This window comes from Poromitra crassiceps (genome assembly GCF_964638095.1).
Source record: "Poromitra crassiceps genome assembly, chromosome: 20".
Lineage (NCBI taxonomy): Eukaryota > Metazoa > Chordata > Actinopteri > Beryciformes > Melamphaidae > Poromitra > Poromitra crassiceps.
In genome coordinates, this window is record NC_139637.1 from 25,350,270 (window position 1) to 25,365,506 (window position 15,237).

At 45.9% G+C, this 15,237-nt stretch overlaps 1 protein-coding gene across 1 annotated transcript in view; it reads left to right on the forward strand.

Moving 5' to 3' along the window:
• Nucleotides 1-394: 394 nt before the first annotated feature.
• The window catches only part of LOC310795186 (ER degradation-enhancing alpha-mannosidase-like protein 2), a 28,364-nt gene continuing 13,521 nt past the window's right edge, over nt 395-15,237 (forward strand). The window contains exons 1-8 of the mRNA XM_083657240.1: nt 395-544; nt 1,717-1,827; nt 3,067-3,106; nt 4,410-4,515; nt 7,079-7,204; nt 8,195-8,406; nt 9,623-9,764; nt 11,708-11,832. Of these exons, the coding sequence (XP_083513366.1) occupies nt 435-544; nt 1,717-1,827; nt 3,067-3,106; nt 4,410-4,515; nt 7,079-7,204; nt 8,195-8,406; nt 9,623-9,764; nt 11,708-11,832 (972 nt within the window). The 5' untranslated portion in view covers nt 395-434. The remainder of the gene's footprint in view (nt 545-1,716; nt 1,828-3,066; nt 3,107-4,409; nt 4,516-7,078; nt 7,205-8,194; nt 8,407-9,622; nt 9,765-11,707; nt 11,833-15,237) is intronic.

Genomic DNA, 15,237 nt, shown 5'->3' on the forward strand with positions numbered 1-15,237 from the left:
TACACCACTTCAATCAAGATTTGCAGTACGCCCAGAAAAGATGTGAATCCCCAAAGTTTAGAGTGTTCTCCCGTTGAGTTACTGTTTAGAGAGGCTGATTATAGGGGCCCGCGCTACCGCAGCTGACCACTGCGAGCCTGTGCGAGGTTCTTTTGGCGCTGTCACGCTTCCAAAAATAAAAAATGGCGGAGGCTGCTGGGCGCTGATGTTGCAATGGGGCAATATGGAGCTGTCATTTCTTTCCATAAAAGTTCTTTGACCACACTACGCATGCGCGCACGTACTTCCTACTTCCTGAGAGCTGCACAACAACACAGACAGCAGCTGTCCTGACCTGTATCTCTTCGCATTTCTCCCGCGGTGTTTTAGTTTGCCTGTTGTAGTTTAGTGTTGATAGTTTGTGTCGGGTTTCTCTTGTCTTCGTCATCCTCCCCATGCGCGCTCCCGTGCGGCTCGCACTCGCGGTCAGTGCCCTGGCTGTGCTGCTGCTGTACGATGCGACGGCTCATCATCAGTTCAGTGAGGAGGAGATGGCTGGCATCAGGTACGCGCACACACACACACACACACACACACACACACACACACACACACACACACACACACACACACACACACACACACACACACACACACACACACACACACACACACACACACACACACACACACACACACACACACACACACACACACACACACACACACACACACACACACTCTCTCTCTCTCTCTCTCTCTCTCTCTCTCTCTCTCTCTCTCTCTCTCTCTCTCTCTCTCTCTCTCTCTCTCTCTCTCTCTCTCTCACACACACACGCACACACACACGATTCCTAGATGTTTATTTTGCATTAAGATATTAAATTCATACTGGACTGCCCAGCAAGCAAGGACAAATGAACCTGGACGAATGGAGAGAGCCAGCTCAAGTCATATCATGACAAGTCAGATTTGGCCCAGAGTATCACTCTATCACTATCCAACTAACTTCGCTCACCACTAAAATATCCATGAGGATAACTAGATGTCAAATAAATCACATATTTCTCAGTCTGGTCTATTCTTATCCCAAATCCTTGTGGAACAATCTGCGCTGATTAACAAACGGTTTATTCGTGGAGGCGGGAGGAAATGAATTGTGGGGGAATCCTGCAATTGTCTCACTTGCATATCTTTCTGCCAGATTGTTTTGACAACAACAGAGAAGAGACTTGTAAAATTTGAGGGAACCCTCAATGATTCTTGGTTTGAATGAAATTACCTTTTCGTTTTTAAAACTATCATCTACGACTCCACGGATGTGATAGCGCTGTAAAAAGAACAAGGGGGTACATGTTTTGAAACGGTAGGCTATATCACTTTCAACGTACGACTGATTACTTCAGCGAACAGATAGCGTAGCAGGCTGGTAAGCTGGAGATCGTGGTTTCAAAGACGCTTTTTTTTTTATTGTTAATCTGGACATACTTCTATGTATAAAAGCTGCTGAATACACACTGTGTACATAACAGAATAACTGAATATGCCCATTCGTGGTAACGTCATATTTCCACGTCAGCTCAACAACGTTCCTGCATAGACGTCTAAATCATCCTCCTAATCGGCTGTGTTTTGGCCACGTCCTGAACGTCACTGAAAGACGTCATCATGGCGGAATTTTGCTTGCTGGGTGGATTTGTTGTGACTTGACTTGCTGTTCTAATCTTCATGTTCCAGACAGCGCATCAAGTCCATGTTCTACCACGCCTACAACAGTTACCTTGACAACGCCTATCCCTATGACGAGCTCCGCCCACTCACCTGTGATGGACAGGACACCTGGGGCAGGTAGGATGGCATCACCTCTCTCTCTCTCTGTCTTTCTGGTCGCTCTCTTTCTGGTCTCTCTCTTTCTGGTCTCTCTTTCTTTAAAAATGATTTTTCCCCCCCCAACAGTTAATCGATTAGGGCCACCGGCGCACTTGACAACAGCTTGCTTGACAATGGCGTTAATCCTGTTACGTTGATTTATTGGCTCTGATTGGCTAATCGTCAGTCCCCCTCTGCGTTCATTGGACAAGTCGTTTCTTCAACGTAGGAAATCGTTGTTGCATGTCACAATGCCAGAGCAGAAGCAGACAACTGGTGGATTGGAAGGTTTGGACCCAGGCAAAGCTTGGGCTGTAATCAATAGTGATTAATGATTTGATAACACTGATAATGCTAAGAAAAAACAACAAATATAGCCGCAAGCGGCAATACCACGGGTTCAAGCCTGATATTATATATACAGTATATGGTAAATATCTGTCATATCTGTCATTGGGCCGACCTTCTCCACCTGACCTCCAGGTGCATGTGAGCACCAGATCCATTCGCATTCTGCCGGAAGGGTTCTGTGTAGGGCTGGGCCCAGGGCCCCAAGGGAGGTCTGGAAGGGTTCTGTGTAGGGCTGGGCCCAGGGCCCCAAGGGAGATCTGGAAGGGTTCTGTGTAGGGCTGGGCCCAGGGCTCCAAGGGAGGTTTGGAAGGGTTCTGTGTAGGGCTGGGCCCAGGGCCCCAAGGGAGATCTGGAAGGGTTCTGTGTAGGGCTGGGCCCAGGGCTCCAAGGGAGGTTTGGAAGGGTTCTGTGTAGGGATGGGCCCAGGGCCCCAAGGGAGATCTGGAAGGGTTGTGTGTAGGGCTGGGCCCAGGGCCCCAAGGGAGGTCTGGAAGGGTTGTGTGTAGGGCTGGGCCCAGGGCCCCAAGGGAGGTCTGGAAGGGTTGTGTGTAGGGCTGGGCCCAGGGCATCATTACATCATTTCAAAACGTGAAATGGACTGTCTGTTATATCGTCAAAGATTGGTAGATTGGTGTAATTTTTTGTTTCTGAGTAGTGGGTGACATTTCCAACCTACTGTATGTGCAATGTGCTATGTGCGTGTATACAGTTTTACGGAAGAAGAACAAGAATAAGAAAAAGAATAATAAGAATAATAAACATAGCAAATACAATGGGGTTTCTTGGGCTCCGTTGGGTTCATTTCAACTTTAAAAAGTAATTGTGGTAATAATGAATAAAATTATATATTTTTCTCTCTCCCCACAGTTTCTCTCTGACTCTGATCGATGCTCTCGACACTCTGCTGGTAAGGTCTGAGTCAGTTTGACTTTCTGTGTTGACACGTTGTCTTGTTCTGACTCCCTTTTCATGTCTTTTTGAGCTAGAGTCTAGCTTAAAGCATAGACTAGGGCTGAAGCTGCTAGACTGTTCAGTTACGGCCGGAACACACATCTTGCGTGTGCTGTGCGTCTGCGTGGCGTTTTCATTTCGGCGCCCATGTTAACAGGTTACAGCAGACACACCACCGGCATCAGACGCGCGTCTCAGGCGCGTGTCTTGCAAGCGTGAGACGCGCGTCATCTAGAGAATAGAAGCGAAGCCTATTTTTTCAGCTTTCCGCGCGCGTGTCTCTACACAAATAGACACAAAAAGACATTACAATGATATTTTACAGGGGTTGATTTGAGAGAGAGGATGAGCTGAGCTCACAGCTGCAGTTCTCCTGCCCTCTGAAAACCAGGCTACGACGTGGCTTCGTTCCTCCCCTCCCCACCACACACACACAGACACACACACACACACACAAATCACACTGCCTCGATTCTGAAGTGAGCCCAAGCGATCTTCAGTTAAAATCATCATTGTATTGTTTATAGCAAATTTAATAAAAGGTAAACTCTATAGGAAGACAGTTGGCAGACAGACAGCAGCGCAGCAGCTGCCACGCACCAGCCACGCTGCCTGTGTGGATGCCGCGGGCGTGCCAGCCGCAGCAAGCATGCCACGCACACGCACACGCCACGCACATGCAAGATGTGTGTCCCGGCCGTTAGCCGGCAATTACCGGCTTTTGGCCGGTATGACGTGCCGTGAGCCGGCAGATAAACCCTTTTCACAGAGTCCATTTTGTGTGGAAAAGGCAGGGTAAACACAGGTGTAAGCAAAACACTAATGAGGCTTTCCAACTTACACTCATGGAAATTGGAAACCCTCATTAGTGTTTTGCTTGCACCTGTGTTTACCCTGCCTTTTCCACACAAAATGGACCCCGTGAAAAGGGTCTATTGAAACGTCAACGGCCACAGTGGCCGGTTGGAAATATGCCAAATAAATAAATAGATTCATTAACAGCTTATTAAATAGCCTAATCTTGTGTGACCTGAATGCAATCATTAATAGCATATTAAATAGGCTATCCTAATATTGCGTGACCTATAAGATAGGTTGCCAGAGGCTCAGCACAGAGTCAAGCTGATTAGACTACCGCTTCACAAACGAGCAGAGACGCAGATAATTCATTAGAATTGCAACAGCGCTAAATACAAGGGTCAAGTAACCTGCAGTTCTGCACTTGAACTTGCTGTTTGTTTGCCTGTTGTGTTCTGAAGGTGTTGGGGAACGAGACAGAGTTTCAGCGCGTGGCGTCGCTCCTCCAGGACACCGTGGACTTCGACATCGACGTCAACGCCTCCGTGTTCGAGACCAACATCAGAGGTGTGTGTGTGTGTGTGTGTGTGTGTGTGTGTGCGTGTGTGCGTGTGTGTGTGTGTGTGTGTGTGTGTGTGTGTGTGTGCGTGTGTGTGTGTGTGTGTGTGTGTGTGTGTGTGTGTTTGTGTGTGTGTGTGTGTGTGTGTGCGTGCGTGCGTGCGTGTGTGTGCGCTGTCAGGAACAGCTGAAGAGGAAGGGAGGGAAAGAGGGAGAGCTCAACGTTGTGTCTCTGCGTTAGCTCTCATGTAGCATTCTTATTTTGGAGCAAGCAGTAAATCTTACTATTCACCTTATGTAGAAGAGACTAGTTAGTACTGTAAATACAATGCTTTTCAAAATGTACACATTCACTGGGCAAAATAAGAAAACTACTTCAACTTAGGTTATGTAAAACATGCTATATTTGTATTTATGACATTTTCTTTCAAACAAAACTGTAACTGTAAGATTAGGCCTTGGCCACACTGATCCGTGGTGTCTGTCCGTGTGCGTTCATTTCTCTGTTCACTTCCATTCATTTTCAATGACAGCTGTCCGACTGTCCGTGGAGCACTCAGAAGCGTACGTATCCAGAAAATTTGCGTACGTTTTGATGGACAGAAAGTTGAAGAGGGATGAAATTTTTCTGGATGGACGTATCGGATGGTCGGATAGTCACTGTCCGTTTAGCCAATCAGAGTCGAGGTCTCGAGAGGAGGCGTTCCGAGATTTGTTTCAGCTTTTCAAAGAAGATGGCGGCCGAGGCGGTGAAGGAGGCTATAATTAATGCTGTGTATGTACCGTAAATTCCGGACTATAAGACGCACCGGTCTATAAGCCGCGGGACCAAAATTTACTATTTTTTTCTTCTATAAGCCGCACCGGTCTATAAGCCGCGGGTGTTTTGATGTTTAATTACCATATGAAAGGGTTCGTGCACAGAGAGGAATGTCGGGAAAGAGATGGCTGTTTGGGGAAGCTCCCATTTATTAACATTTCAACAAAACAAAACAAAAGTCAGGTCACTAATCCCCAGACAAAATCACACAACAATAGGCTATATGTGCAGCAAACCTGTAACCAGAGAAGTCAAGTCACTAATCCTCGTCTTCCTCTTCTTCCTGCGTACTGAAACCACCAAAGTCCTCATCTTCAGTGTTGGAAACGAACAGGTTCAGGGTGGCTTCGTCAACCACTCTCCTCTCTCCTTCATTGTCACTCAAAACCAACGAACTCCTCTTCGTCACTGTCGGCATCGAACAGCCTCTGAAGCCTCTGACGGCCCTCAGCGCCAGCTGTGGCGGCGTCATCCTCTTCATCCCGCAGCAGTCCAGCGTTTTGGAACCCGTTGGTGATTGTGGATGTTTTCACACTCCTATAATATTCCGTGCTGAGACAGTTCCTCCTGCTGCACCGTCCAACGCCTCACCATTGACTCATCGATGCCCAGGTTACGCGCGGCTGCTCTGTTTCCCTCTTTTAATGCGAGATTGACTGCTTTCAACTTGAAAGCTGCGTCGTGTGAATTTCTGCGTACCTTCCCCATGGTAAGTGAGAGTGTTGCTTCTACTGCTCGTTCTCATGCTGTCGAGAACGAGCAAAGCTTTTTTTTGGTGAAAGAATCCTCCAGGGCGCTTCTTGTTAACAGTCCGAGTGAGTGGCAGGTCGAACGTCAAAGGCACTTCATCCATATTTATGATCTGCTCCGGTTCGATGGAATATTCCTTGATCTTCCTTTGTGTGAATTCGCCGAAGTTTGTGATTTTCTCCTGGTAGTCGGGGGAGGGAGTTGATGGCCGAGTGGCCGTTTGCTTACCGTAATTACCATATGTAAGTGGTCACGCACAGAGGGGATTGTCGGGAAAGAGATGGCTGTTTGAGGAAGCTCCCATTTACCGTATTACCGTAACATTTCAACAAAACAACATAACACAACACCACCGTTGTTTATTTTTACAGTGCACACAGTGTCCGCGGTGTGGTGAAAAGAGGGCAAGAGAGGAAATTAAAACAGAAGTGGATTTATAGTTAGAAAGAGTGCTAAAAAAGAGAGATTTTATTTGTATTTTTTTTTTTTTTTCTGAAAAAATCCATAGATAAGACGCACCGTTATATAAGCCGCAGGGGCCAAAAAACGGGAAAAAAGCCGCGGCTTATAGTCCGGAATTTACGGTACACCCTCCCGCTGTTGTACAACATGATAGTCAATGTCACCGTCTGATTTCACCATCTAATCTGGTCATTCTGTGGCATTTTATTGCCACATAAGTAACGTAGCGCACAGAGCTAACAGCTAGCTGACGCCAGCTTTCTTCTTCTCTCGGTTTATAGGCGGGTCGCTGACACCTTCAAGGTGCTTACCGCCACCTGCTGTACAAGTAGGTTACTTGTACATGCAACGGACATAAATCTATCAGTCTATCTGTTCTGTCCATTGTCTGATGGATCAGTGTGGCCAGCCTACTTAAACAGGCTTGAATGATGTTCTCCCAGGGTTAGCTTCATTTAACCATCGTTTTATCGCTCTGTCACATCGGCAGAAATGAAATCTGTTTTGTGTGTGTGTGTGTGTGTGTGTGTGTGTGTGTAGTGGTTGGGGGGCTGCTGTCGGCCCACCTGCTCTCAGGTCGGGGCGGGGCGGAGCTGGAGCCCGCCTGGCCGTGTGCCGGACCGCTGCTGAGGATGGCCGAGGACGCTGCCCGGAAGCTGCTGCCAGGTACATGACGCACGCACGCACACGTGTGCAACGCACACATGCATGCACATGCATGTGCACAAATTTACGCACACACGCAAGCTGGGGTGTTTAAATAAACGTACGGATGTAGTTTACACTGGTGTGAGCTGTCAATGTTTTGTAATGTGCAGAAAAGTGCCACAAATGATTAGGCTATTCATGTGTTGCGTTCATCTCTTAAATACACACAATCGTGTTTTGGATGTTTTAACCATACTAGGCATCAATGATGTTCATCATGTCTTCATTTATACATAGACGTTTTTGTTTTCTTGTGTTCAGACATAGGTTTATAGATGTTATTTATTTACCTTGACAGTTTCGACGAGTCAACTCTCGTCTTCTTCAGAAGCAGTCGCACTGACAGCTGGGTATGACGTGTCAACCAGTTGCTTTTCAGCAAGCAGCCAGTTGCTGAAAAGCAACTGGTTGACACGTCATACCCAGCTGTCAGTGCGACTGCTTCTGAAGAAGACGAGAGTTGACTCGTCGAAACTGTCAAGGTAAATAAATAACATCTATAAACCTATGTCTGAACACAAGAAAACAAAAACGTCTACATACTAGGCATCTCACACGCTTGATTCTCGCCCACAGCCTCGCCTGCACTATTGGCATGCACAGCTCAACTTCGTCACAATTGCCCGAGTGTAACCAAAAACCACAATATCAGTGCCTATGACATCATAGTGCCTATGACCTCATCGGTGATGTCATAAGATGATTTTGCTCTCATGACATCACTATGACATCAGTGGGACAAAAATTGAAACAGAGAACACACAGAACAGAGAGAGATTGCCCACTGACCCTTTTATATACTAGCAATCTCGCGCGCCGCTATGCGTGCTGGATTCCTAGGCTCGCCCGCTGCGTGGGCTCGCAGCCTCGCCCGCCCTGCAGCTCGCCCACAGCAGTCATTTAAATGAGTTTAGTGTGATGATGGAGTGCTGCTGTGACCCCCTGCAGCCTTCCAGACACCCAGTGGCATGCCGTACGGCACGGTGAACCTGCTGCGCGGCGTCAGCCCCGCGGAGACGCCCGTCACCTGCACGGCCGGGGTGGGCACCTTCATCCTCGAGTTCTCCACGCTCAGCCGCCTCACCGGGGACCCTGTGTACGAGAACGCTGCCCGCAAAGCCCTCAGGGCCCTGTGGAACACCAGATCTGACATCGGACTGGTAATATGTCTGTCTGTCTGTCTGACTGACTGACTGACTGTCTGTCTGTCTGACTGACTGACTGACTGACTGAGTGACTGTCTGTCTGTCTGTCTGTCTGTCTGACTGACTGTCTGTCTGTCTGTCTGTCTGTCACTGTTCAAGGATAAGTTGTTGTTGATTTTGTTCCTATATGTAGTCTCTTCATCTCTGTAGTTGTTGGACCCACAGACAATATATAGACTCTGCTCAGCACAGACAATATATAGACTCTGCTCAGCACAGACAATATATAGACTCTGCTCAGCACAGACAATGTTTTTTTTCACATTTTATGTTAATTTTCAGAACATAGAAAATAAAAACAGGCTCAGACAAAAAAAAAAAAAAAACATACAGTATATCAACATTAATGTTACAACATGGCGCTACCGGTAGTGCCTATGTGCTTGTAAGAAATGTGTGTGGAATCCCATGCAAGGGGTCCATGAGAAGTCAGCTGAGCAAGTTACTTGTCGCTCTTAACCTCATCTAAGTAGGCTGGAAATGGGTTCCAGATCATTGTGAATTTCCTAAATGAATTGTTCCTCAGGAACCGGAGTCTCTCCATATGTATAACCGAGACCATGTCTGTCAGCCACAGCTGAAAAGAAGGTGGAGAGGGGGACTTCCACTCCTTCAGAATGAGTCTCTTGGCGACAGTCGTCCCCTGCGTCAGAGACTGTTGTACAGCCGTATAGAGGAGCAGAGAGGATTCTGAGCAGCCGAAGATGGCGAGCTCCCCCTCCGGCTGAAGGGTTATTCTATAAGCCTTAGCTTAGAGTATCAATCAAATATTTTGGCCCAGAATCCAGATAGTGAAGGACAAAACCAAAAAGCATGGGATAGTGTACCCTCTGACACCCGACACCTATCACATAGTGGTGAGACAGAAGGGTAGATCTTGTGCAACCTGGACTTGGAATAATGAAGACGATGTCTGTCTATGGTTTATATGCAGAGCTTTTTTTATATTCATTGTAAGGCCACCTTGGGTGTCTTGAAAGGCCTCTCCAAATAAAATGTATTATTATTATACATTTATTATTATTTATTATTACTCCTACTCCTCTGTCTACCTGCCTCTCCCTCTCTTGACAACTAACCATATGAACATCTTTTTGAAAAAAGCCCGTCTCTCACCCTCTTTCTCTCTCTCCATCTGTGTGTCTGTCTCTCTACCTGTCTCTCCCTCCAGGTGGGTAACCATATCGACGTCCTGTCTAAGAAGTGGGTGGCTCAGGACGCAGGCATCGGAGCGGGGGTGGACTCCTACTTTGAGTATCTGGTCAAAGGAGCCATCCTGCTGCAGGACGAGGAGCTGCTCAACATGTTCCAGGGTGCGTGTATACTAGTGCTGCACGATTTGGGGAAAAGGTGCGATTTGCAATTATTGTGGACAATATTGCGATTTGCGATTGTGATTGCGATATTATAAACAAATGGTATCTATTCTAAGGATGTGCTGGTATGAGTTTTTGACGGTATGATAACCTCGGACAAAAATACCACGGTTTCAAGATATCACAGACTAAAATAGCTACATGAAATATATTAAAAAATTAAATACCGTATGTTAAAAAATAAATAAAAACCATTTGAAATGAATTATCTTTCAAAAAATATAAAACATTTTATGAACAGAATACAGCATATATATTTTTTTATAATCAAATATTTACAGATTATATAGCCATGTACTTCACAACATCCTGTGATATCAGTCTATGTTTGAGACATTTGCCTGTCTCAAAAATAAAAATATAAACTACAGCACTGTAAGATGGATCAGACTGTAAAGTTAGTTACATGTCTGTCCAGTAATACAATGAGTAATACACACCCAGTTTATTTCTTTTGTAGTGACAGATTACAGATGGCCTTAAACGCCACACTCACGTGACTCTTTTTTTCTTGAGAGAGAGAGAGACAGTTACATGCAGACTTTACGTGCAGACCCTGAAGGCATCGTGTGCAGGCTGTTTGGCTGGCTAGGAGCATAGAGGTGCTTCTGCAGCTGTAAATGTTTTCTCTGCTCTCACCCAGTTTAGATGAAACCACGCCCCAAACTCATTTGATTGGTCGCCCCCTCATACGTGTCGCTGTCCTCCTCCGCACTAGTGTCCTCTAGAGAGAGAGTGGTGTCAGCGGAGGACCAAAATGCGTGACTCATTAGCCAATGAACAGCCAGGAAGGGGTCTTGCGGTACTTTTAAATGCTAAAATAAAGTATTTTGAAGTACCGGTATGTAGAATTTGATTTAAAAAAAACTTTCAAAGTACAACACAAACTATCCATTTTGCTGCAACTCGACAGTGCTGCTTAATCCAGGACCTTACTTCCTGGAACTCTTGAGAGTAAAAAAACTGGTCCATTGGATTGAATGGAGATGTCGCGACTCTTTTATATACACGGCTCTGCTCCGCACACGCCTGACGACAAACTACCGTAAACAACAGAGGCTGTTTTCCCCGTTTCCCCTCGTCTCGGGATTAGACAGTTTTTACATACACATTACCCCTGAGTAGTTGGCGGATTGGGCCGACTTTCGCAAATATCGTGATACTTGGGAAACATCACAATTTTGAACATTTACTTTCAGAGGCTGCAGTAGGCTGTTTTAAAGCCAGAGTGAAGTTTCTGGTATCATATGAAACTAGAAGACTTAAGGAATCGATTTGTACCATGTTATGCTAGCTTGTCAGGAAGGAAGGTAGCTAAATAACATTCCAAAGTTAGGCTAAATTTTGGCGAAGGGAAACAACTTTTTCTAGGGGTCCTCTTTTTCACAGCCTAATGTTGGCAGGTGTGTGTGAGAGTGTCCATGTGTGTCCATTTTGAACCAGCTAGTAGCCTTATATTGTTATTTAGCCTTTCTGCTGCTATTGCATGGTTAGATCATCAAATGTTATTTTATGGGGGGGGGGGGGGGTATACGCAGTGGAAGTGGTCCCTGTGAAGTGGTTTGGTACGTAGTGGTACTACAGAAAAGTCTGGGAAGCCCTGATCTAAATCATAGCTAGTTTTGAGTCCACAATAAAGATGAAATCCATCCATAATCAAACACTACAAAACACACAGACATCATAACTTCCAGAACATAATCCAGTTTACATTTACACAAAAAAAGTGATTTGTGGGGGAAATTAGGCAGAACCCCAAGTTACAGTATGAATTCAATCAGGCCATGGCATGTAGGATAACACACCTCAATACATTCTGTACAATCAGTGCTTATAATCACCACTTATTCTAACATGTAGTGTTGTTTCTCTGTGCTCAGACTATGACCGCTCCATTCAGAACTACACCCGCTTCGATGACTGGTACCTGTGGGTCCAGATGCACAAAGGCACCGTCTCCATGCCTGTGTTCCAGTCTCTGGAGGCCTTCTGGCCCGGGCTGCAGGTAGGCTACACGCACGCACACACACACACACACACACACACACACACACACACACTATGAAGTCCTATCAACGTCATTATTCACTGACACATGCGCAGCAACATGTGTGCGTGCACACGTACGCGCACTATGATGTGCGCAAACTACATCACGCGTAATGACAAGCTGCGTAGCACAGCTACTTACAGCGTGTACACGTGTGACCAGTGTTGGAGAAATTTCGTTACGCGTTCACACACACACCCGTTGGCAGTTTTGAGTGTTACGCAACCGGAAGTGTATCTGCATCGCGCACAACAGTGCGCGTACATGAACGCGTCGCGTAGTTCTGTTCTGTTTTATTCTATTTCTTTCTATGTTACATTTTCATCCAGTAGATGGTGCCAGTGACCAAACCAACCAGTTGATCAAGCATGTCGCTAGCAGGTTTCTGTCCCAAGATTGCTTGCAGACTATTCTGTGGTCAGCACCAAAGATTACCCACAATCCCTTGGGCCCACATTTTACAACATAAATCGCCCATTAATCCTCATAAACAGCATTTAAAACGTGTAATAATGGATACATGAGTTGGTAAAACTGTTTTTATAGTTGTTTTATTACCGTAGTTGTTTTATTTTATTTTATTTGGTGAATGAATGACACCATGTTACAGATGCAGACCCAACAGCTGTAGTATAAATAGGTTGTGTTGGGATTGCCGAGTTAGGTTTAACTGACCCCTTGCGGCTGGATGGTAGAAGCAAGTTGTCAACTGGTACAGTCCTGACAGCATGAAAAACTCTTTTACCGACTCATATCCATTATTACACGTTTCAATTCTGTTTATATGAAGATAAATGGGCGATTTATGTTGTAAACTGTGGGGAAATTGGATTGTGGATAATATTTTGGTCACTGGCACCATCTACTGCTGAAAATGGAACAGCTAAATAGAAATACAGAAACAGAACAGAACTACGTAACGCGTTCATGTACGCGCACTGTTGTGTGCGATGCAGATACACTTCCGGTTGCGTAACACTCAAAACTGCCAAAACTGTTCACTGTGTGTGAACGCGTAACGAAATTTCTCCAACACTGGTCACACGTGTACACGCTGTAAGTAGCTGTGCTACGCAGCTTGTTACGCGTGATGTAGTTTGCGCACATCATAGTCCGCGAGCGTGACAACATTGTTCTATTATCTCCATGCGTGCGCTTACGCGCTCTGGCTGCGCACCCCGCGTACATCTTTACGCATACATTTACGCGTAAATGTACGCGTAATTTTACACGTAAATGTACGCGGGGTGCGCAGTCAGAGCGCGTAAGAGCACGCGTACACGCGTGACCATTACAAGTCAATGGGGAAACTACACGTCAAGCGTTGTGTGACACGTTCAGTCGTAGCTGCGCATGTTTATTGAGTCGTTTGGAACTTCAGATCCGGTCGCGTAGTATCAAAAACTGCGAACGCATGTGTGTGTGAACGCGTAACGAAATTGACTATGTTAAGTCTGCTACTCAGGTGTCAAAGCATGCGTTGTGTGACACGTTCAGTCGATAGCTGCGCATGTTTATTGAGTCGTTTGGAACTTCATACCCACACACACGCGCACGCGCGCGCACACGTACACACACAGTCTTTTTGCAGCCTCATGTATTGTGGGTGCTGTCTGTCTTTCCCAGTTGTCTAGAGCAGTGGTTCTCAAACTGTGGTCCGCGGACCACCAGAGCATTGCATTTTTATGCCTCCGCCGGCGATAGCCAGGCCGGAGGCATTATGGATCCGGCTTGTCCGTCCGCGTACGTAAACATCGTACGTCCGTACGATGTTTGTTAACGCGATATCTCAGGAATGCCTTGACGGAATTTCATCAAATTTGTCTCAAACATCGACTTGGACTCAAGGATGAACTGATTAGATTTTCGTGGTCAAAGGTCAAAGGTCAAGGTCACTGACCTCTCAAACTCCATTTTCCAGCTTGTTAACGCGATATCTCACAAATGGCTTGACAGAATTTATTCAAATTTGCCTCACACATCGACTTAGACTCAAGGATGATCTGATTAGATTTTGGTGGTCAAAGGTCAAGGTCACTGTGACCTCTCAAACGCCATTTTCAAGCTTGTTAACGCGATATCTCACGAATGCCTTGATGGAATTTAATCAAACTTGTCTCAAACATCAACTTGGACTCAATGATGAACTGATTAGATTTTGGGGGTCAAAGGTCAAAGGTCAAGGTCACTGTGACCTCTCAAACGCCATTTTCCAGCTTGTTAACGCGATATCTCACGAATGCCTTGAGGGAATTTCATCAACTTTGCCTCAAACATCGACTTGGACTCAAGGATGAACTGATTAGATTTTCGTGGTCAAAGGTCAAGGTCACTGTGACCTCACGAATGCCATTCCCAAGTTCGTTAAAGCGATATCGGCTTGATGGAATTTCTGCCAATTTGGCTCAAACGTCGACTTGGGCGCAAGGATGAATGGATTACATTTTGGTGATCAAAGGTCAAGGTCACTGGGACCTCTCCAACGCCATTTTCAAGCTTGTTAACGCCATATCTCCGGAATGCCTTGACGGAATTTCATCAAATTTGCCTCAAACATTAACTTGGCCTCAAGGATGAACTGATTACATTTTGGTGGTCAAACTTCAAGGTCACTGTGACCTCACAAACGGCATTCCCATGTTGGTTAACGCAATATCTCAAGAACGGCTTGATAGAATTTCTTCTGATTTGGCTCAAACATCGACTTGGATGCAAGGATGAACTGATTACATTTTGGTGGTCAAAGTTCAAGGTCACTGTGACCTCACACACCCAATTTCCAAGCTCTGTAACGCAACATCACAGGAGCGCCTTGACGTCGATTTGGACTCAAGAATGAACTAATGGCGGAGGCATAAGTCCGCGTTGTGGTCGTTCTAGTTTTTACAGACAACAGTTGTTACATTATATACACATGAACCCTGAGGTAGGCTTGGGTCAGTTATTGGAAATAATGCAATATGTGGGAAATATCATGATTTTGAAAATCTACTTTAGAAACTAAACGAAACGTGGATGGACAAGCCCGTCTTTATTGTCACAAATCACCACACCGCATGCACACACGTGTCAGCGGCAGGACACACACACACACACACACACATGCTGAGTGGCGCTGTGAAATTTAGTCTCTGCATTTATCCCATGAGCCGTTTTCCCACATGCGCTTTGTACCGCTAAATGACCGGAACGTGGTCTAATGCCTGCATGTGAGAAAGCCGTCGTGCCGGTATAAGCGCGACCCCGTCGTCCCCGACATTTCACCAGTTTCGATCCAGTCAGAAGAGCGGTATGCTCTTAAGGGGACGCAAGTGGAAACGGGTCCAGTCATTTTCCGTGACAGCGGTCCTTCAATCATGG